The 14,890-nt window shown below is 33.2% G+C and overlaps 2 protein-coding genes across 5 annotated transcripts; one reads left to right on the forward strand and one right to left on the reverse strand.

Moving 5' to 3' along the window:
* Positions 5,495 to 11,938, forward strand: LOC105174411 (type I inositol polyphosphate 5-phosphatase 8). 3 transcript variants are annotated; one of them, XM_011096511.2, is made up of 12 exons: positions 5,495 to 5,719; positions 6,443 to 6,482; positions 6,696 to 6,790; positions 6,907 to 6,991; positions 7,076 to 7,147; positions 7,475 to 7,562; positions 7,959 to 8,063; positions 8,207 to 8,630; positions 8,784 to 8,971; positions 9,105 to 9,213; positions 9,422 to 9,570; positions 11,206 to 11,938. In XM_011096511.2, exons 2-12 carry the CDS (start codon positions 6,443 to 6,445, stop codon positions 11,510 to 11,512), a joined length of 1,662 nt encoding a protein of 553 aa, XP_011094813.1. In that variant the 5' UTR covers positions 5,495 to 5,719; the 3' UTR covers positions 11,513 to 11,938. The 3 variants fall into 3 exon arrangements, with proteins under 3 accessions (XP_011094813.1, XP_020553698.1, XP_011094814.1); XM_020698039.1 differs by lacking the exon at positions 6,443 to 6,482 and having other exon boundaries at positions 5,495 to 5,720; positions 6,703 to 6,790; XM_011096512.2 differs by lacking the exon at positions 6,443 to 6,482.
* On the reverse strand, positions 11,929 to 14,214 carry LOC105174413 (WAT1-related protein At2g37460). 2 transcript variants are annotated; one of them, XM_011096513.2, is made up of 7 exons: positions 14,060 to 14,214; positions 13,645 to 13,914; positions 13,491 to 13,553; positions 13,284 to 13,400; positions 12,770 to 13,172; positions 12,517 to 12,668; positions 11,929 to 12,343 (listed from the first exon to the last, which is right to left on the reverse strand). In XM_011096513.2, the coding sequence occupies exons 2-7, from the start codon at positions 13,848 to 13,850 to the stop codon at positions 12,133 to 12,135; spliced, it is 1,152 nt and encodes a 383-aa protein (XP_011094815.1). In that variant the 5' UTR covers positions 13,851 to 13,914; positions 14,060 to 14,214; the 3' UTR covers positions 11,929 to 12,132. The 2 variants fall into 2 exon arrangements, with proteins under 2 accessions (XP_011094815.1, XP_011094816.1); XM_011096514.2 differs by having other exon boundaries at positions 13,645 to 13,917; positions 14,060 to 14,187.

Here is a 14,890-nt window from a genome sequence, read left to right on the forward strand (position 1 = left end):
CCAAAAAAACAAAGTTGAAAAAGCAAACTCTTTTAGTAATTGGTCCCAGAGAGCATTTGTGGTGGCTGCAAAGATTAGCTTAAATAAAATAATTAAAGAGTGAATGGTGGGCTTCTCCTTCAAGCTTGGAGGTTTCTTTCGCCTGAAATCGCTGATGATTACATGCATAATTAATTAGTCGCATTTCCAGAATCGTCTTTTTCTCTTAATTTATATATGTAATTAATTAAGTAATTAAAGCAGCAAATAAGTAGTGGTTTTGTTTGTTAGATGCAAATCAGAATTAAAGTTAATTTCTTCATAATTAATTACGTTTTTAATGGTTTAATAAAGAATTAAACCCCGTCGTGGCTTGCCGCTCTACGTGAAACATGCTCAACCATTAAATACTAATCTCTTTGCGTCATCGCTTAGCGAATCCTATTAATCCCATTAATTACCCATGTTAATTAAAGTTTAAGGGAACAAATTCTTTAATAAGATATTAATGATGATAATCACCACATGTTATGTTATATTTGCCAATCATTGTTACAACTCATGTTCCTAATTCTTTTCACATAAACGCGACTTTTTAACTTAGAAAAAAAAAAGGTTGAGATATCATCATTAGTTAATCCACTTGAATTTAGAAGCACGACTTTACAAGTACTGCACTAATGATTTGGGTTCAGAAAGGTTATTATGTGTTTGTGTGTGTAGATTTGAACTGGCATTTCTAGACTAAGTACTTCACAACTTTTGTTCACATGCAAGATATTCTACTTTTTCTTTTTCTTTTTTAATTATCATTCTTTTATTTTTATAAATACAATTACAACTTAATTAATAAACTCACATTAAGTGAAATAGATACTCACACACGTCTAGTAAGATTTGAATTCATGACCTCAAATACCACTAAACTAAAACATTATCAGCATACTGTACATATTTCAATGTGTCCCTAATTATTATAAGAGATAATGCATAATATAATAATTTTTAAAATAGTAAGTATTTTTATCGTAGGGAATGAAAGTATTATTGATGCAAAAATAATACTTCTCGACCCGTTTATTTAATTAAATAAGAAAAATATAATTTATAATTAAGAACAACAGAAGAATTTGATCCTTCAGTACTACAGAGAGACGTCAATTTTGTGTTGGTTATTTTGGTGAAGAAATCTTTACACCACATATAAATAGCAATTACATTATCTTTTTTTTTTTTGGGATTACTGCAATTGTGGGTACCATAATTTTGAACAAATCAAAGACAAATTGACTAAGAATTAATGTTTTGTTGGTATTACAACGTTGGTCATGGGATGGATGTGGGTAATTTGAATGATTCCGACCAATAAGCTTTTGTTGGCAATGGGAGGGACAGCCCTCGATCGGCGTCATCACCATCTCTCATTGGTCCATGCATTCAAGAATTACATCCCAATACTTAAATTATTCTATGTATTTAGGGTATTTTTGGTGAGTAGTTGTAGTTTGATATGGACTCACCCCTGTTGTCCCAAAAACTATATATTTTTCAATTATTATAAAATTTTAAAAAGTCACGCTCTGGCTTATGCCTGTGCCCTACGTACAATTATATACCTCTTTTTTCTACAAAACAAATTATATTGCTGATTTGGATGATTGAGAGTGTTATTATCAACTTCCAATGCTCCAAATAACTTAATTAAAAGGCCATTGTGCCACAGTGGTTACAGTCCAATGTTGCCATATTCATAATATGTGTCCGAATTATTGCTGAAATGTTTGGTGAAAACTAAACATATGTCTTAATATATATGTTGATTTCTAGGCATTGATCCACACTAAATAAGTTAGTCATATATATGGACCTTGCCCGATATACATAGCGCAGGCGCAATCCTCCCTAACGGGTCTATGGAGTGTTGTACTTTGGATCAAAATCAATTCTAAATAAGTTAGTCACATATATGGACCTTGCCCGACATACATGACGTAGGCGCAATCCTCCTTGACGGGTCTACAAGTGTTGTAATTTAGATCAAAATTATTTTGGTCTCTAAATTTTTCGAGGCACGATTTTGGTCCTTAATCTTTACAAATTGGTACTCTTTTGGTTCATTCGATTCCCCCCTTAAAATTTTTTAATCTAATTTTAACGATTAAATTAAAATCAAGTCTCAAAAAAATTAAATTAGGAACCAAAATCAATTTTGATCCACAATATATTGGGACTAAAAGTATAATTTATCAAAGATGTCACTTCTACTTTTTTTATTTATGTAAAAGAAAAGGAAAGGTATATAACATTTCTAGCTTCAAAGTATATCTTGGCATGGATTGGAACAAGCACTAAAAAATTAAAATTAAAAAAAAAAAAAGTGGGAGAATCATAATTGATTAATCAATAGTTAACAAGTGTTGAGTGTTGACCAAATCATATGGTATTTAAGAATAATTAATAGATAATGGAGCGATTAATGGGTTAGTTAATATTAGGCATGATTTTGTAAAATCTTATGAAGTACGTAGTGAGAGCAGGGCATTGGCTACCCCTCCCCCCGCCCCGATTCGGTTCATCAAACCTCACCAATAATCATTTATCAGACGTCACCTTATATTAGCCATATCTTTACTAAAATATTTGAACACTAAATTCCAGTTGTCCTTTCTAAATATATTTATTTTAAATTCAGCTTTGGAAGCACTACAAAAATAGTTATATATAAATATTAATATGAAAAAGTATCAAATGTTAAAATTATCATTAATTATATATACATATATTAGATAGTAATTTTTTTTTATCATGATGATGATTTTCAGTAATTTAATTACGGTAAAAGTTCTATATAAATATTTATACTCAATTTTAATTATTTTTCAAGAAAAAATCAATTTGATATATATATTTTCATTACCTGTGGAGAAAGAGCGAAAAAAACAAGTTGAAGTCCCATAATTTTAAGGTTATGGGTTCGAATGTATCAATATTTGGAATATTACTATATCGTTCTAATAGTTACTGATCTGATGTAATTATCTGATATTAGTTATTATAATATCGATAGTTATTAATGTAGATGTTTTATATTTATGATTGTGAAATCATAATTTTTTTATTCAAAAAAAATATAAATAATTTATTACTTTTATTTAAAGTTTAGAAGAAGAAAAAAAAGTGTGGAGTGTGAAGAAAATGTGGAATTGGGAATTAGTATGTTAAAGGAAGTTGGTATTTATTTATGTGTGAAATCATAAGTCAAATCAAGAAATGAAATTAGAAGGGGTTTGGTAAGATTTATGGCTAACTCCCACCACAATTACTGCAAACCACCACTCCAACACCTATTTAAGCCCATCCTACCACTACTTTATAGATTCCTACCCTACCACTACTTTATACATTTCAAATATATTCACACTTAAAAGTTGGTGAATTTGAATCCCATAAATATAATTATAAAAAAAAATTAATATATGAAATTAATTTTTAAATTTTAAATATATTGAATTATGTAGCAATGAGTCAACATATACATCAAGTACAACTAGTTAATTTTTGCACGACTAAGAAATTAAGAAATGCAAAGTGGGTATATTAAATTATCATTATCGAATAATTGTATTTGTTCATAATATTTAGAGAGAAATAGCTTCAAAAATATGTGCATGTGACCAATACTTAGAGCAACAATAATAATAAGTTGGTGATAACCATATGAAAAAAAATTAATAATTTCATGCATGCATTTTAATTAATTCGTTACAATTTCGTAAATAAGTTTTTTCTTTTAATTTATATATATATATATAGAGAGAGAGAGAGTAGAGTAGAGTGGTACTTTTAAAGTCAAAACTTGAATTATTAAGTCAGCAGCCATGTTCCGATTATTTATTTGGTCCTACTAAAATTGAATTTTGTTATATAGCTAAAAAAGACAGCGCTCAAACACCTAATTCCTAGAATTATAGGTGGATCATTAATTAACTGTAATTCTTTCTACTCACCCAACACATATATAATGAGAGACCTGTTTGGTTCCATTAATTTCTACACCCTACTACTGCTCCAAACTTAAATTCATTTTCCATAAGCTGGTCCAAAAAGTTAATGAGGTCAAACACCCCTCTCTATAAATGTTCATAACTTTAAAGGGCATATCCATCCCTTGCTCCAATGTTTGGAGGAAAAACTTCATATCATAGTTTCCTTCTTTCATTAAATATATATGAATATTTATTTTACTTTATGTAATTTATTATTCTTAATAATATTAATATAATAGTTGCTGATGTTCAATTTATTAAAATATTATAATTATATACGTAATTATCACTTAAAAAATAAAAATTGAATCAAGTTTGGGAAGAACATTCCAATACTTACTATAATTACTAATGCACCAAAATAATTGAATTGTGTTTTTAGGGTTTAGGTTTAGAGTATTTTTTTTAATTACATGATTATATCGTTATTTTAATAAATTGTGCGATAAATCAGTTCAATCAATATTAAATAATACAGAATACAACTAAAAATAATTAAATAGATTACAACAATATAATTTTAAGAAATATAGGCGTGACTAGGTCCAATCAATAATAATATTGCAATTCAATATAATTCGAAGAAATATAGGCGTGACTAGGTCCAATCAATAATAATATTGCAATTTCGAGTGACTACTTTTACACCATAAAGTCAAAAACAAAGACAAAAAAATTTGAAATTTCTAAAATAGGGGCAGAGGATTCGAAAATATGTGTACTCAATTGATTTGACCGTTGATTAGGAAAACGATTTTCTGAATAATTCATGATAAATATTGTATAGGTCAAATGTTAATGTTGGGTCTCAAAACCCTTTGTCCGCGACGACTCCTTAAGTTGTCTGCTGCTGCTGAAACTTGCGGCAACTTTTTTGGCACTATTGCTTTCTCATTTCACAGGCAATTTCATCCCACTTTTCTTTTGTTTTCCTTTTTTTCTTCCCCACCCACAACATGAAAATTAAAGACGAAAAATGTCCAACAACCCCCCCCCCCAAAATATATATATATATATATATATCAATCAGATTAGACATTTGAAGATTTGGCGACGACTTCAATTTGTTAAAATCCCAAAAATAAACAATATGATAAAAAAAAAGTTTGTATTAAAAAGGAAAGAAAAATATAAGAGGAGGAGGGTGGTTCGTAAAGCACCCAAAATTTATAATTTATGGCATTAAATGGAAACACATTTTAAATGAACATAGTAATTGCAGTAGTAATGCATTTCCTCCCTACATCAATGCTTTGCTTTGCGTTCCTTTGCATCAACGCTTAAATTTACAAAAAGAAGAAATGAAAAATACAGTATCCATCACCACCAATACTATCCATACACGTATTCTCTACTATACTTTAAAAACGAGAAATGCCGTCCAAGAGCTAATGGGTCAATATCCATAATACCCCTGAATCATCTGTTTTGTACGTCAATGTCCTTCTCCTCCCCTCCCACCACTCTTCTCTCTGTTCCCAGAGACAGTATAAATTAAGAGGCAAAATCCCACTTTTTGTTTTTCCGAGGAACGCAGAAAACCTTGTTGCTTCTTCCTCAGCACCACCCAATCAAAAGCACAAGAGCCTTGTCACTATTTCCACGTCTTTTTTCTCTGGTAGAGGGGAGCTTGAATAGGAAAGATCCATCAGGCGGGCAAAGACGAGACTTGTTTTTCTTGTCTATTCATTCATGTAAGTGTATTGGGTTTCTGTCTGTATTGTTTTCGTAATGTGAAGAATGATAGGTATTTGGGTGGTTTTTGCCTATGATTTCCTGTGTTTGCTGCAATGTCGTTGAAATGCGCTATTCTCCTTGGTGAAGCGTGTTTTCTTTTCATATTTATGTGTGATGTCTCTGTTTTCTGGACTTGCTCTGCTTTTCGGACAAAATTTCTCAAGTTGCAAAGGTCTCCTCAAAATTTACTCTTTTCTGTTGTTTCCTTTTTTGGGTCTTGATTTACAGTTTGATTCAGTGGTATTGAAGCTTCTCTTCTACATCATATGTTTATACTATTTTGGAGGTTTGGTGCATAGCATAGGCTTTTAGGTAGGTGTTGAATTAATTAAGGTAACTTTTTTAGAATCTCTGCTTCTGATGAAGAAGAAGAAGATTTGATCTCCATTTTAGTAAGATAAAAAAATTCCCCTTTTTTGATATTCCTTTATTAGTTCATCCTCTCCACTCTGTCAGTGCTCCTCTCTGTAAAGTCTCAGAACCATAACTACATATATTAATTATTATACTTCAAGAAAAAAGCTTCTCAGTTCTCTCTGTCTGAGGGAGAGAGAGAGAGAGAGAGAGAGAGAGAGAGAGAGAGAGAGAGAGAGAGAGAGAGAGAAATAAAAAATATATAAGTTTGTATGTTATATAAAATTTGGACATATAGCATTTATTTATTTATTTGTTTGTTGAAGATGAATGGAATTGCATGCAACCTCCACATCTGCAAACAAGGTGTGTTGCTTGTTGTCTCCATTTCTCCTGCAAATTGCCTCTTTTTTATTCGGCGGTTCATCACTCCCAATATTGCTTATTTATGGGCCTCAGTCTCCAACAACCGCTTCCGCCTGCGCCCACTTGTTTCTCCTCTTCCGCTCTCATGCTTAATTATAATAACATCTCAGAAAATATCTTGTCATTTTCTTGATCGATCAATCTTTGGAGCAGGAACTGCAACTGCAACTGCAACTGCAACTGGAACTGACCCATTATTCCTTTCACCTTCCAACCAATCAATGAGACAGGAACCCAACTCTCTCAAGGTAAACATCAATTCCCCCGCAACTCCCTTTGGGTTTCAAGATCTCTTCTTAATGATGTTTTTTGTAAATAAAAGGATTTTTTATCCTTAGATTGATTCCTTTGTGTTCTGTTGCAGTCTTCTTGGCCAAAAGTGGTGGTTAAGAAATGGTTGAATATAAAGAGTGGTAGACATGAATTTTACTCCGATTACAATACAAATGGTATGTATAATTCTTTATTTCTAGTTTTTTTATTTTTGGGATTTTCATGAATTCATACCATGTGTCGTTGATTCTTGAAATCAGCTTTGGTTCAAAGAAGAAGGAAGAGTTGCTCTGACGACGGACTTTACGTCGTCGTGCCTGAAGAATTATCAGGTAAGCGCCGGCCGGCCGTTTCTACTCATTTATTATTATTTATTTTTCCCGCAATTAAATATCCAGTTTCAGATCTTAATTTAGGTTTTTATTAGTATTAATTTTACAACATAATAAATAGGACAATCCAATAATATAATTATGTAAAAATAATAATTAGTAAAAAGAAAGTTGCATGTTTGACTCTGTAGATATCCAATTGATGGAAGGAATATGATTTATGATCAAGTTGACCTATCGTTATAAGCCACATGCACAATTTTGTGGTTTAGGGTTAATTTGTCGTTACTCCCTAATTCACTCCTAATCTGTTGCTGTTATGATCAGAACAATGGTTGATGGAAACGAGTAACGAAATTGAACGGCCAGGATTCAGTCAGCTACCCCCACCTCCCACTAGTACCCCCAACCTCAGGTAAGTTTAAAAAGTTCCATACAGACTCAATCTCATCTTCTTAATTTTTGATTGGTTCACCTTACTTACGCGTTGATGAATCTTTTGACTATTTTTATATAATCTTGAAATCATGATTTGAACAGCAACGTACGGTCATGATTAGTGGTGGGTCTTTTGGGTAGATCAACCGAGAACCTACATCCTTCCTGCTTAAATCATTTCCCCAACTTTTAATTTCCCATGCACGTTTATTTACAACTCATTTCACATTAATTAAAAACTACTTTTTTTTATTTTCATTTTTTATATGGAAAAATTCCCTTTTCTGATAATTATTTTTGTTATTTAAATATTCTTGTTAATAATATTTTATGTAATAGAATTGGATTTTTGAAATTGAGTTTGATTTTGCAGGATGTTCGTAGGGACGTGGAATGTGGGAGGCAAATCACCGCATGATGAACTGAATCTAAGTGATTGGTTGAGGACCAAAGCATCAGCCGACATTTATGTACTTGGGTATATATATATGATCTCCAACACACCATGCATGGACGTAGACCCGTCTGGCATCAAGATGTTTAGCCCAAACTGAATAAATTGTCATTTCTAATTTTAATGAAACATACAGAAGCGTGTTTTTGATCGTTTTGTTTGGGCAGGTTCCAGGAGATTGTACCTCTGAACGCAGGCAACGTGCTGGGACCCGAGGACTATGGTCCGGCTGCAAAGTGGATTTCCTTGATCCGCCAATCTTTAAATGATAATTCTGTTTCCAAACAGTCCCTTAGCCCGAATCATCAAAACCCACCATATTCCAAACCTAGAGTCAGTTTCTCGGATTTGCTCTCGCTGGATGATGATCTGGTTGAGCGCAAGGGTTTTGAAAGATCCGAGTCATGCTCCAGTGAAGAGGGTTCGCGTAGCCCACCCGATTCGGGAAAACATAAGTACTGTTTGGCTGCCAGCAAGCAGATGGTGGGGATATTTTTGTGCGTTTGGGTTCGTGAGGACTTGTATCCCCATATTAGTAGTTTGAAAGTCTCGTGCGTTGGAAGAGGCATCATGGGATACCTTGGGAATAAGGTATATATATATACACACACACACGAAACCCTCTTACTTGGTAAAAATTATTACAGTTACTATATTGTTGAGTTGCATAACATGATATGTGCATGCTATGACCTCTTTTTATTAAAAAAATATACTTGTAATATTTTAAATTTTAAATATTAGGGATCGATATCTATCAGCATGAGACTGCATGGAACGACGTTTTGCTTTGTGTGCACTCACTTAGCCTCTGGGGAGAAAGAGGGCGATGCGATCAGAAGAAATTTAGATGTAATGGAGATTTTAAGGAGAACAAGATTTTCTCATCCCTCTAGAGAATCTGTTGCACCTGACAATATTTTGGATCACGAGTACGGACTTTTCATTTGCCTCTTTTTCTCTATGTAGTAAATTATTAATATCCTTTTTTAAATAATTATATATTTATATATATGTTCGTGTCTACGTACATAATTAATTTGCCTTCAATTGTTGTTGATGTAGCAAGATAATCTGGCTGGGAGACTTGAATTATCGACTGGCATCAAGTTGCGGTGATACGTACGAGCTAGTAGAGAAAAACGACTGGCAAGCCCTTCTAGAGAAAGACGAGGTACGGAGGTGGCCGATGTATTATTGGATTTATGTCGCAAATGTTGTATTTGAATTGAATGATTTTAATTTTTTTAAATTTGTTTGGTTAATTTTAAGTTTGAAGGAATTTGAATTATATTTTGATGAATGTAGATGGATTTTAATTTTTTTTTAATAGAGTTATTTAAAATTCTTGAAATAATATATGTTGTGCATTAATGTGGCAGTTGAGAATAGAACAAAAGGCAGGCAGAGTATTCAAAGGGTGGGAAGAAGGGGAAATACACTTTGCTCCAACCTACAAATACCACACCAATTCCGACCGTTACGTCCTGCAAACCTCCACCTCCAAGGACAAACGCCGGACCCCTGCCTGGTAATAATTTTACTTTTTTTTTTTTTTATTTGGATTAGTTACGGTCGCATCCAATTTTTGCAAAGTATAAGATGATAAGAAAAAAAAAATTAAGAAAAAAATGTGGAACAGTGAGTAGTTGAGAGAAAAGAAAATATATAATTATCAGATTATTAAAAAATATTAAAATTACTAATATGACTTTGTCGAAAAGGAAGAAATGAGATAAATGATAAATTTGAGTATTTATTAATTTTTTTTTTTTATAATAGTATAGATTTATATTTATAATTACTGCTCATATTTAATTAGGACAATTAACTGAATCAAAAAAGAAATCATTTTTTTAATTCCCATTATTCAAATGTTTAATGACACAATTAGTCAACTTAAACAAGCTACAGAGTCGGTTATTGAAGATGATAAACATGTAAGAAAATGCTCATCACTTTATTCTTACATTATAATAACAAATTAATAAGCAAAAGACCATTTTCATTTAACTGACAAACTACAAGTCAACCAATGTCATCACATGATAACTACAAATTTTGAATATTATATCACCTCCCTTGTTTTTTTTTTTTTTTTAATAAAAAAAAGAAATACTAAACTAATCTGTTTAATTCGCCCGACCGGTGACTTTGTCGGATTAATCACATTACAAATATTATATAATTAAATATTTTTATAATACACTAATTACATAATAAATGTATATAATACATATAAAGTTATAATATTATTAATTTAAATTGGATCTAATTTAATTGAAACTGTATATTTTTTATAATCAAATTGAGATATGAGAAAGACGGTTCTTGAGATTTGTGAGAGTTATAATTGTTATCGACAAGTTAGGGTATAGATAATTAAGGTTAATTAATGGTCGGTGATTAAAAATAGGCTGATCCATCTTCGTCGAGTATTGTTCGAAACTGAGGTTGATTTAGTACAGATCTATGCATTTATATCTTTTCTACGGTCACGCAACCTGTTAGATTTAATACATATATTCCTCGATCTATAATTAGTTTTTTAATGATTTTTATAAAATAATATCAATAGTTCTTACATCATTTGATCTACTTGTATTAATATACATATATATCGTATTACTTGAATACTCGACCAATTAAGTTTAATTATCTTATATTTATAATATTATAATCAGTCACTCAAATTGGTTGATGGTCGTACTATAATTTATTATTCATACGTTCCGTGAACCTGACCTTAATTCCAACAATTTTATCTTAATTAGAAAGATTTTTTTTATACAATTTGTGTGATTACTACCTAATCAATTTTTATATCAATTATTACTCTTTTAACTCTAGAAATTTCATTGATTATGTCTAATTTAATTAACGAAGTTGAGATTCCATAACTAAGAGGTCATGGATCCTTTCAATATGTGGGGTATTATTCTATTTTAATAATAATTATTAGTATACAGTAATAGTAATATAATAATTATTGATTAAATTATATATATATATATATATTATATTGGTAATTGTCATCAATTTACTTAAAAAAAATACTCTTGAAATTTTGAATTATATTAAAATTTTCAATATTCATGTAATTTTATTTGCTTAGTATATCTATCCTAACTTTTATTATTTATTTTTATTTTTAATAAATGATTAGGTGCGACAGGATTCTTTGGAAAGGCGAAGGGCTTAAACAAATGTGGTATGTTAGGGGCGAATCACGATTTTCGGACCACAGGCCTGTCTATGCTCTGTTCTCAGTGGAAATGAATTTACCCGGCAGCTATCCCTACCCCACTTCCAAGATTACATCAAGAACCATCCCATCTACAGCACCACCAAAATTGCTGTCGGAATCAGCTGTCTTATCATCAGCGGCTGCAGAGTTGTTGTTGGTCGCCAGAACTCAGAGTTGCATACAGACCGCCCCAAGGTTCTCCCTCACGGCTGCCGATAAGAAGTGACCAACCAATGGACGGGCATATACTGACCAATGACTCTCCGACACGTGGAGCTGCGACTGAGAAGCATTCGGGCGAATCTCTATTCGGCCCATTATTGGTATTTGGCCCAACTCCAATGTTCATGTGGCCGGTGGGAATATTAAAACCACGCGCGGGTCGCGGCATGCTGGGAGATGGACACGTGTTTGTACAGATTAACGTGGTGACGGGTGACGAGGAATGCTGATTTTTATGCAGGATGTAATAATGCCATAATATTATTGGAAAATGTACAAAAAGAAAAAGAGAAGGCGTGTTGGGATTCTTGATTTGTTGAAGAGTTGGAGAGGAAAAAAGAAGTGTGGTTGGAGTTTAGCATTTTTGTTTTTCTTCCCTTGCTTGAGAGGTTTATTGTAAATTCTAAAATATAAACTCTATTTCGTCTAAGTCTCACATCATTTATTGATTTAGAATATTAACTAGATCGCTACAATAATCATCGCATTTGATACAAGATCGATTATCTGCAGTTGATCATAAAAATAGTGTACATTTGCTAATAAAAATGCAATAGGAGTTCCAAAATTTGTTGTTTTTACTTGTGGGGCACACAACAAACATTATCAGAAGCCAAAAGTTGGTCAATTTTTATGAGTTACTCTTTCATCACCTTCAGCAGCTCCTCCTCCAGTAACAATCTCCAAGCTTGAATTGCCACTATTCATGTCATTCCCGTTCGTGCTTTGCTTTACCGGTATTTCTTCTTCTCCCTCGGAAGGGGACCCGTAGTCTTTCTTTTTACCCCATACCACAAGGTAAAGCCCCATGACTATGACAATTGCACCAACAACCCTGAATACATGCTAATTATCAGTATTTTAGTTAATACTTAATTTGTAGGCAACTTTTTACGATAATTGAATCGAATCAATTGCTGGTCAAGTACAATATATTTATTGGGTATTTTTGATTCGGTTCGTCGGATCTAATTTGGACAAAAATTTCATACTTTGATGAGTATTTACCTTCCTAGGAACATTTGCTCGGCAAGAATGAAAGAGCTCATGATGGCAACAATGACCATGCTCAGTGGGCTAAAAGCAGTGACGAAGACAGGGCCTCTTTCTTTCATTATCACTCCTTGCACGTAATAAGCGATGCCTGAACAAAATATACCCTGCACCCACCATCAATTTTGTCAGAAAAATCAGCACACATATATATATATAGATGGTCTGAAATAATTACAGGCAACTGAAATGAATTGTAAACTCTTACACTGTAGGCAGCTGCAAGGAACTTAGTGTCCCATTTTATGGCCCAAGCTGCTGAGTTTCCCTTCTCCATTACTAGAGCCACTGCCGCTCCCTGTGCAGTTCCTAATAAACATATCCATGCAGTGAGAGATAGCTCTGCAGGATACGTCCGTAGAGTCACTGCCTGTAAGATCATGAAACAGGCCCAGCTGAAACATCCTACGGTGATCATGAGTGCACCCTTGATTGAATGCTGCAGATTTACTTCACTCTGTTGACGTGCGGGGTCGGTCATCACCTTGGTCCACGGCAGGTCAAGGTTTGGGCCTCGGACGAGGGTCATGATCATGGCTCCTGCCACTGTCGCAAGCGTTCCGATGATCTTGGCTTGGCTCCGGATGCTCATTAGCCTTACTTTCTCCAGCCTGATGAAATTATTGGATAAGTATACACGTGCGTTGCACGTAATTAAGCACGCGTAATAGAAAAAGTATGTATGTTTGACATAAATACATTAGTAGCTAACTATGAAGCACCTGAAGATGCACGCCATAACGAATGTAATGGCAGGTAGGACATTGGCCATCGCAGCTGCAAACGTTGCCGTTGTGTATTTCATCCCCAAGAAGTAGAGATTTTGGTCTATTACCGGCCTGTCATTTTTTTTTAATCGAAGATCAAACTTCATTCTTGCAGTAATACTTGTACAGAAATTGACTTAGTTTCATTTTGTAAGAACTTACTCTAAAAGGCTGAGAAGCATAATCTTAGCAAATATAGCGGTAGTCATCTTAGGCCTTATTTTCCTGTTGTCCGGACAATATATGTGTCAACGTTAATTTCTGACAAAATTAGTACACAAATCGAGAGAAATCAATATATGTTGAGTATCTATACTTGTCTAGGGCGATGGCGAAAGGGGCAATGACGAGGGTGGCTACTGCATGACGGTAGACAACAAACACGTAGTTGCTCATCCCCTCGTTCAATGCAGCTTTAGAGATGATGTCCATTCCAGCCAGCCCTGCTTGTAGGAAAACCACACCCAAGAATGGCTTTGACTTGTGAAACAAATCATGCATGCTCTCTCGCGACATCTTCATTCTTACCGTCACAAAGACAACGTTTAGTCGGTGGCTCTAACGTTGTCGCGGTCCAAATCGAGACCTGCTAATTATAACCATACTATAGCATCAACCAAAAGATAACTTGAACATGCAAAATGCCACACTTAAACAACATGCATAATTGCAGCATAGCAAATTCGTATATGGACAACTATATATATATATATCATAATAGAATTAGTTACCTTTGTACGACTCGATTTCTTGAATTGATATTCACTCTCTAATCAGTGTGAGTGTGTGTGTGAAAAAACAGGGGAGAGCATTTTGGTTATATATGCAGAGGAGAGGTGAGAAGTGTGGGTAAAAAAGCAGCCCAATTGCTCTAACACTCTATACGGCTTTTAGCTTTCTTTTTTCATATGCTTTTCATTTTCTTTTTCCTTCTCTTTTTATTTTTTCCTGAATTTTTCCTGTTTCTATGGATTTAAATAAGTTAAATCTCACCATTTCCACGAATGAATGCGTAAAGAAAATATTGAGGAAATGGCAGGCAGGTAACTTGGCAAAAACATGCTTTTTTTTCCTTTTTTTAATTGATCGAATTGGGGGGGGGGGGGGGCGATAATTTGTGGTCAAAATTATGTACAAGTACTAGCCTCCATGCCCAAAAATTTGGATTTTGCGCAACTTATGACTAGGGTACGTGTATTTTGGTAAATTAATCAAACTGTATTGAACCTGATTTTTCGATACAAATTAAAAAATTCTGTATTCTTTTTTCAATTCCGATTTTGTATTGAACTAATTTTTCTTTTATTCTTTGAAATCGAGAAATTCAATTTATTATTTTGAATTGGATACGACTGTACCAAATGCCCACCGTAACTGGTCTATTATGACATGACGATTCAAGAATAATAGTGGATGAAGATTCTTTTTTCTGTTTTCTTTCATTTTCTTAGAAAAAGGAGTTAGAGTAGGTAGACATTCCACAAAAAAAAAAAAAAGAAAAAAGAAAAGATGCTTGCATTTTTATATATAACTTGGTAATAATTGGGCTGATTAGAGTTGTT

This window comes from Sesamum indicum, linkage group LG11 (assembly GCF_000512975.1).
Source record: "Sesamum indicum cultivar Zhongzhi No. 13 linkage group LG11, S_indicum_v1.0, whole genome shotgun sequence".
Lineage (NCBI taxonomy): Eukaryota > Viridiplantae > Streptophyta > Magnoliopsida > Lamiales > Pedaliaceae > Sesamum > Sesamum indicum.

Coding starts and splice junctions, on each gene's coding strand:
- LOC105174411 (XM_011096511.2), top strand. CDS start 6,443: ATGAATGGAATTGCATGCAACCTCCACATCTGCAAACAAG. Junction 6,791..6,906: donor AGGAACCCAACTCTCTCAAG/GTAAACATCAAT, acceptor GTTCTGTTGCAG/TCTTCTTGGCCAAAAGTGGT. Junction 9,214..9,421: donor CCCTTCTAGAGAAAGACGAG/GTACGGAGGTGG, acceptor TTAATGTGGCAG/TTGAGAATAGAACAAAAGGC.
- LOC105174413 (XM_011096513.2), bottom strand. CDS start 13,850: ATGAAGATGTCGCGAGAGAGCATGCATGATTTGTTTCACAAGTCAAAG. Junction 13,554..13,644: donor TTCGCCATCGCCCTAGACAA/GTATAGATACTC, acceptor TCCGGACAACAG/GAAAATAAGGCCTAAGATGA. Junction 12,344..12,516: donor GAGCAAATGTTCCTAGGAAG/GTAAATACTCAT, acceptor GCATGTATTCAG/GGTTGTTGGTGCAATTGTCA.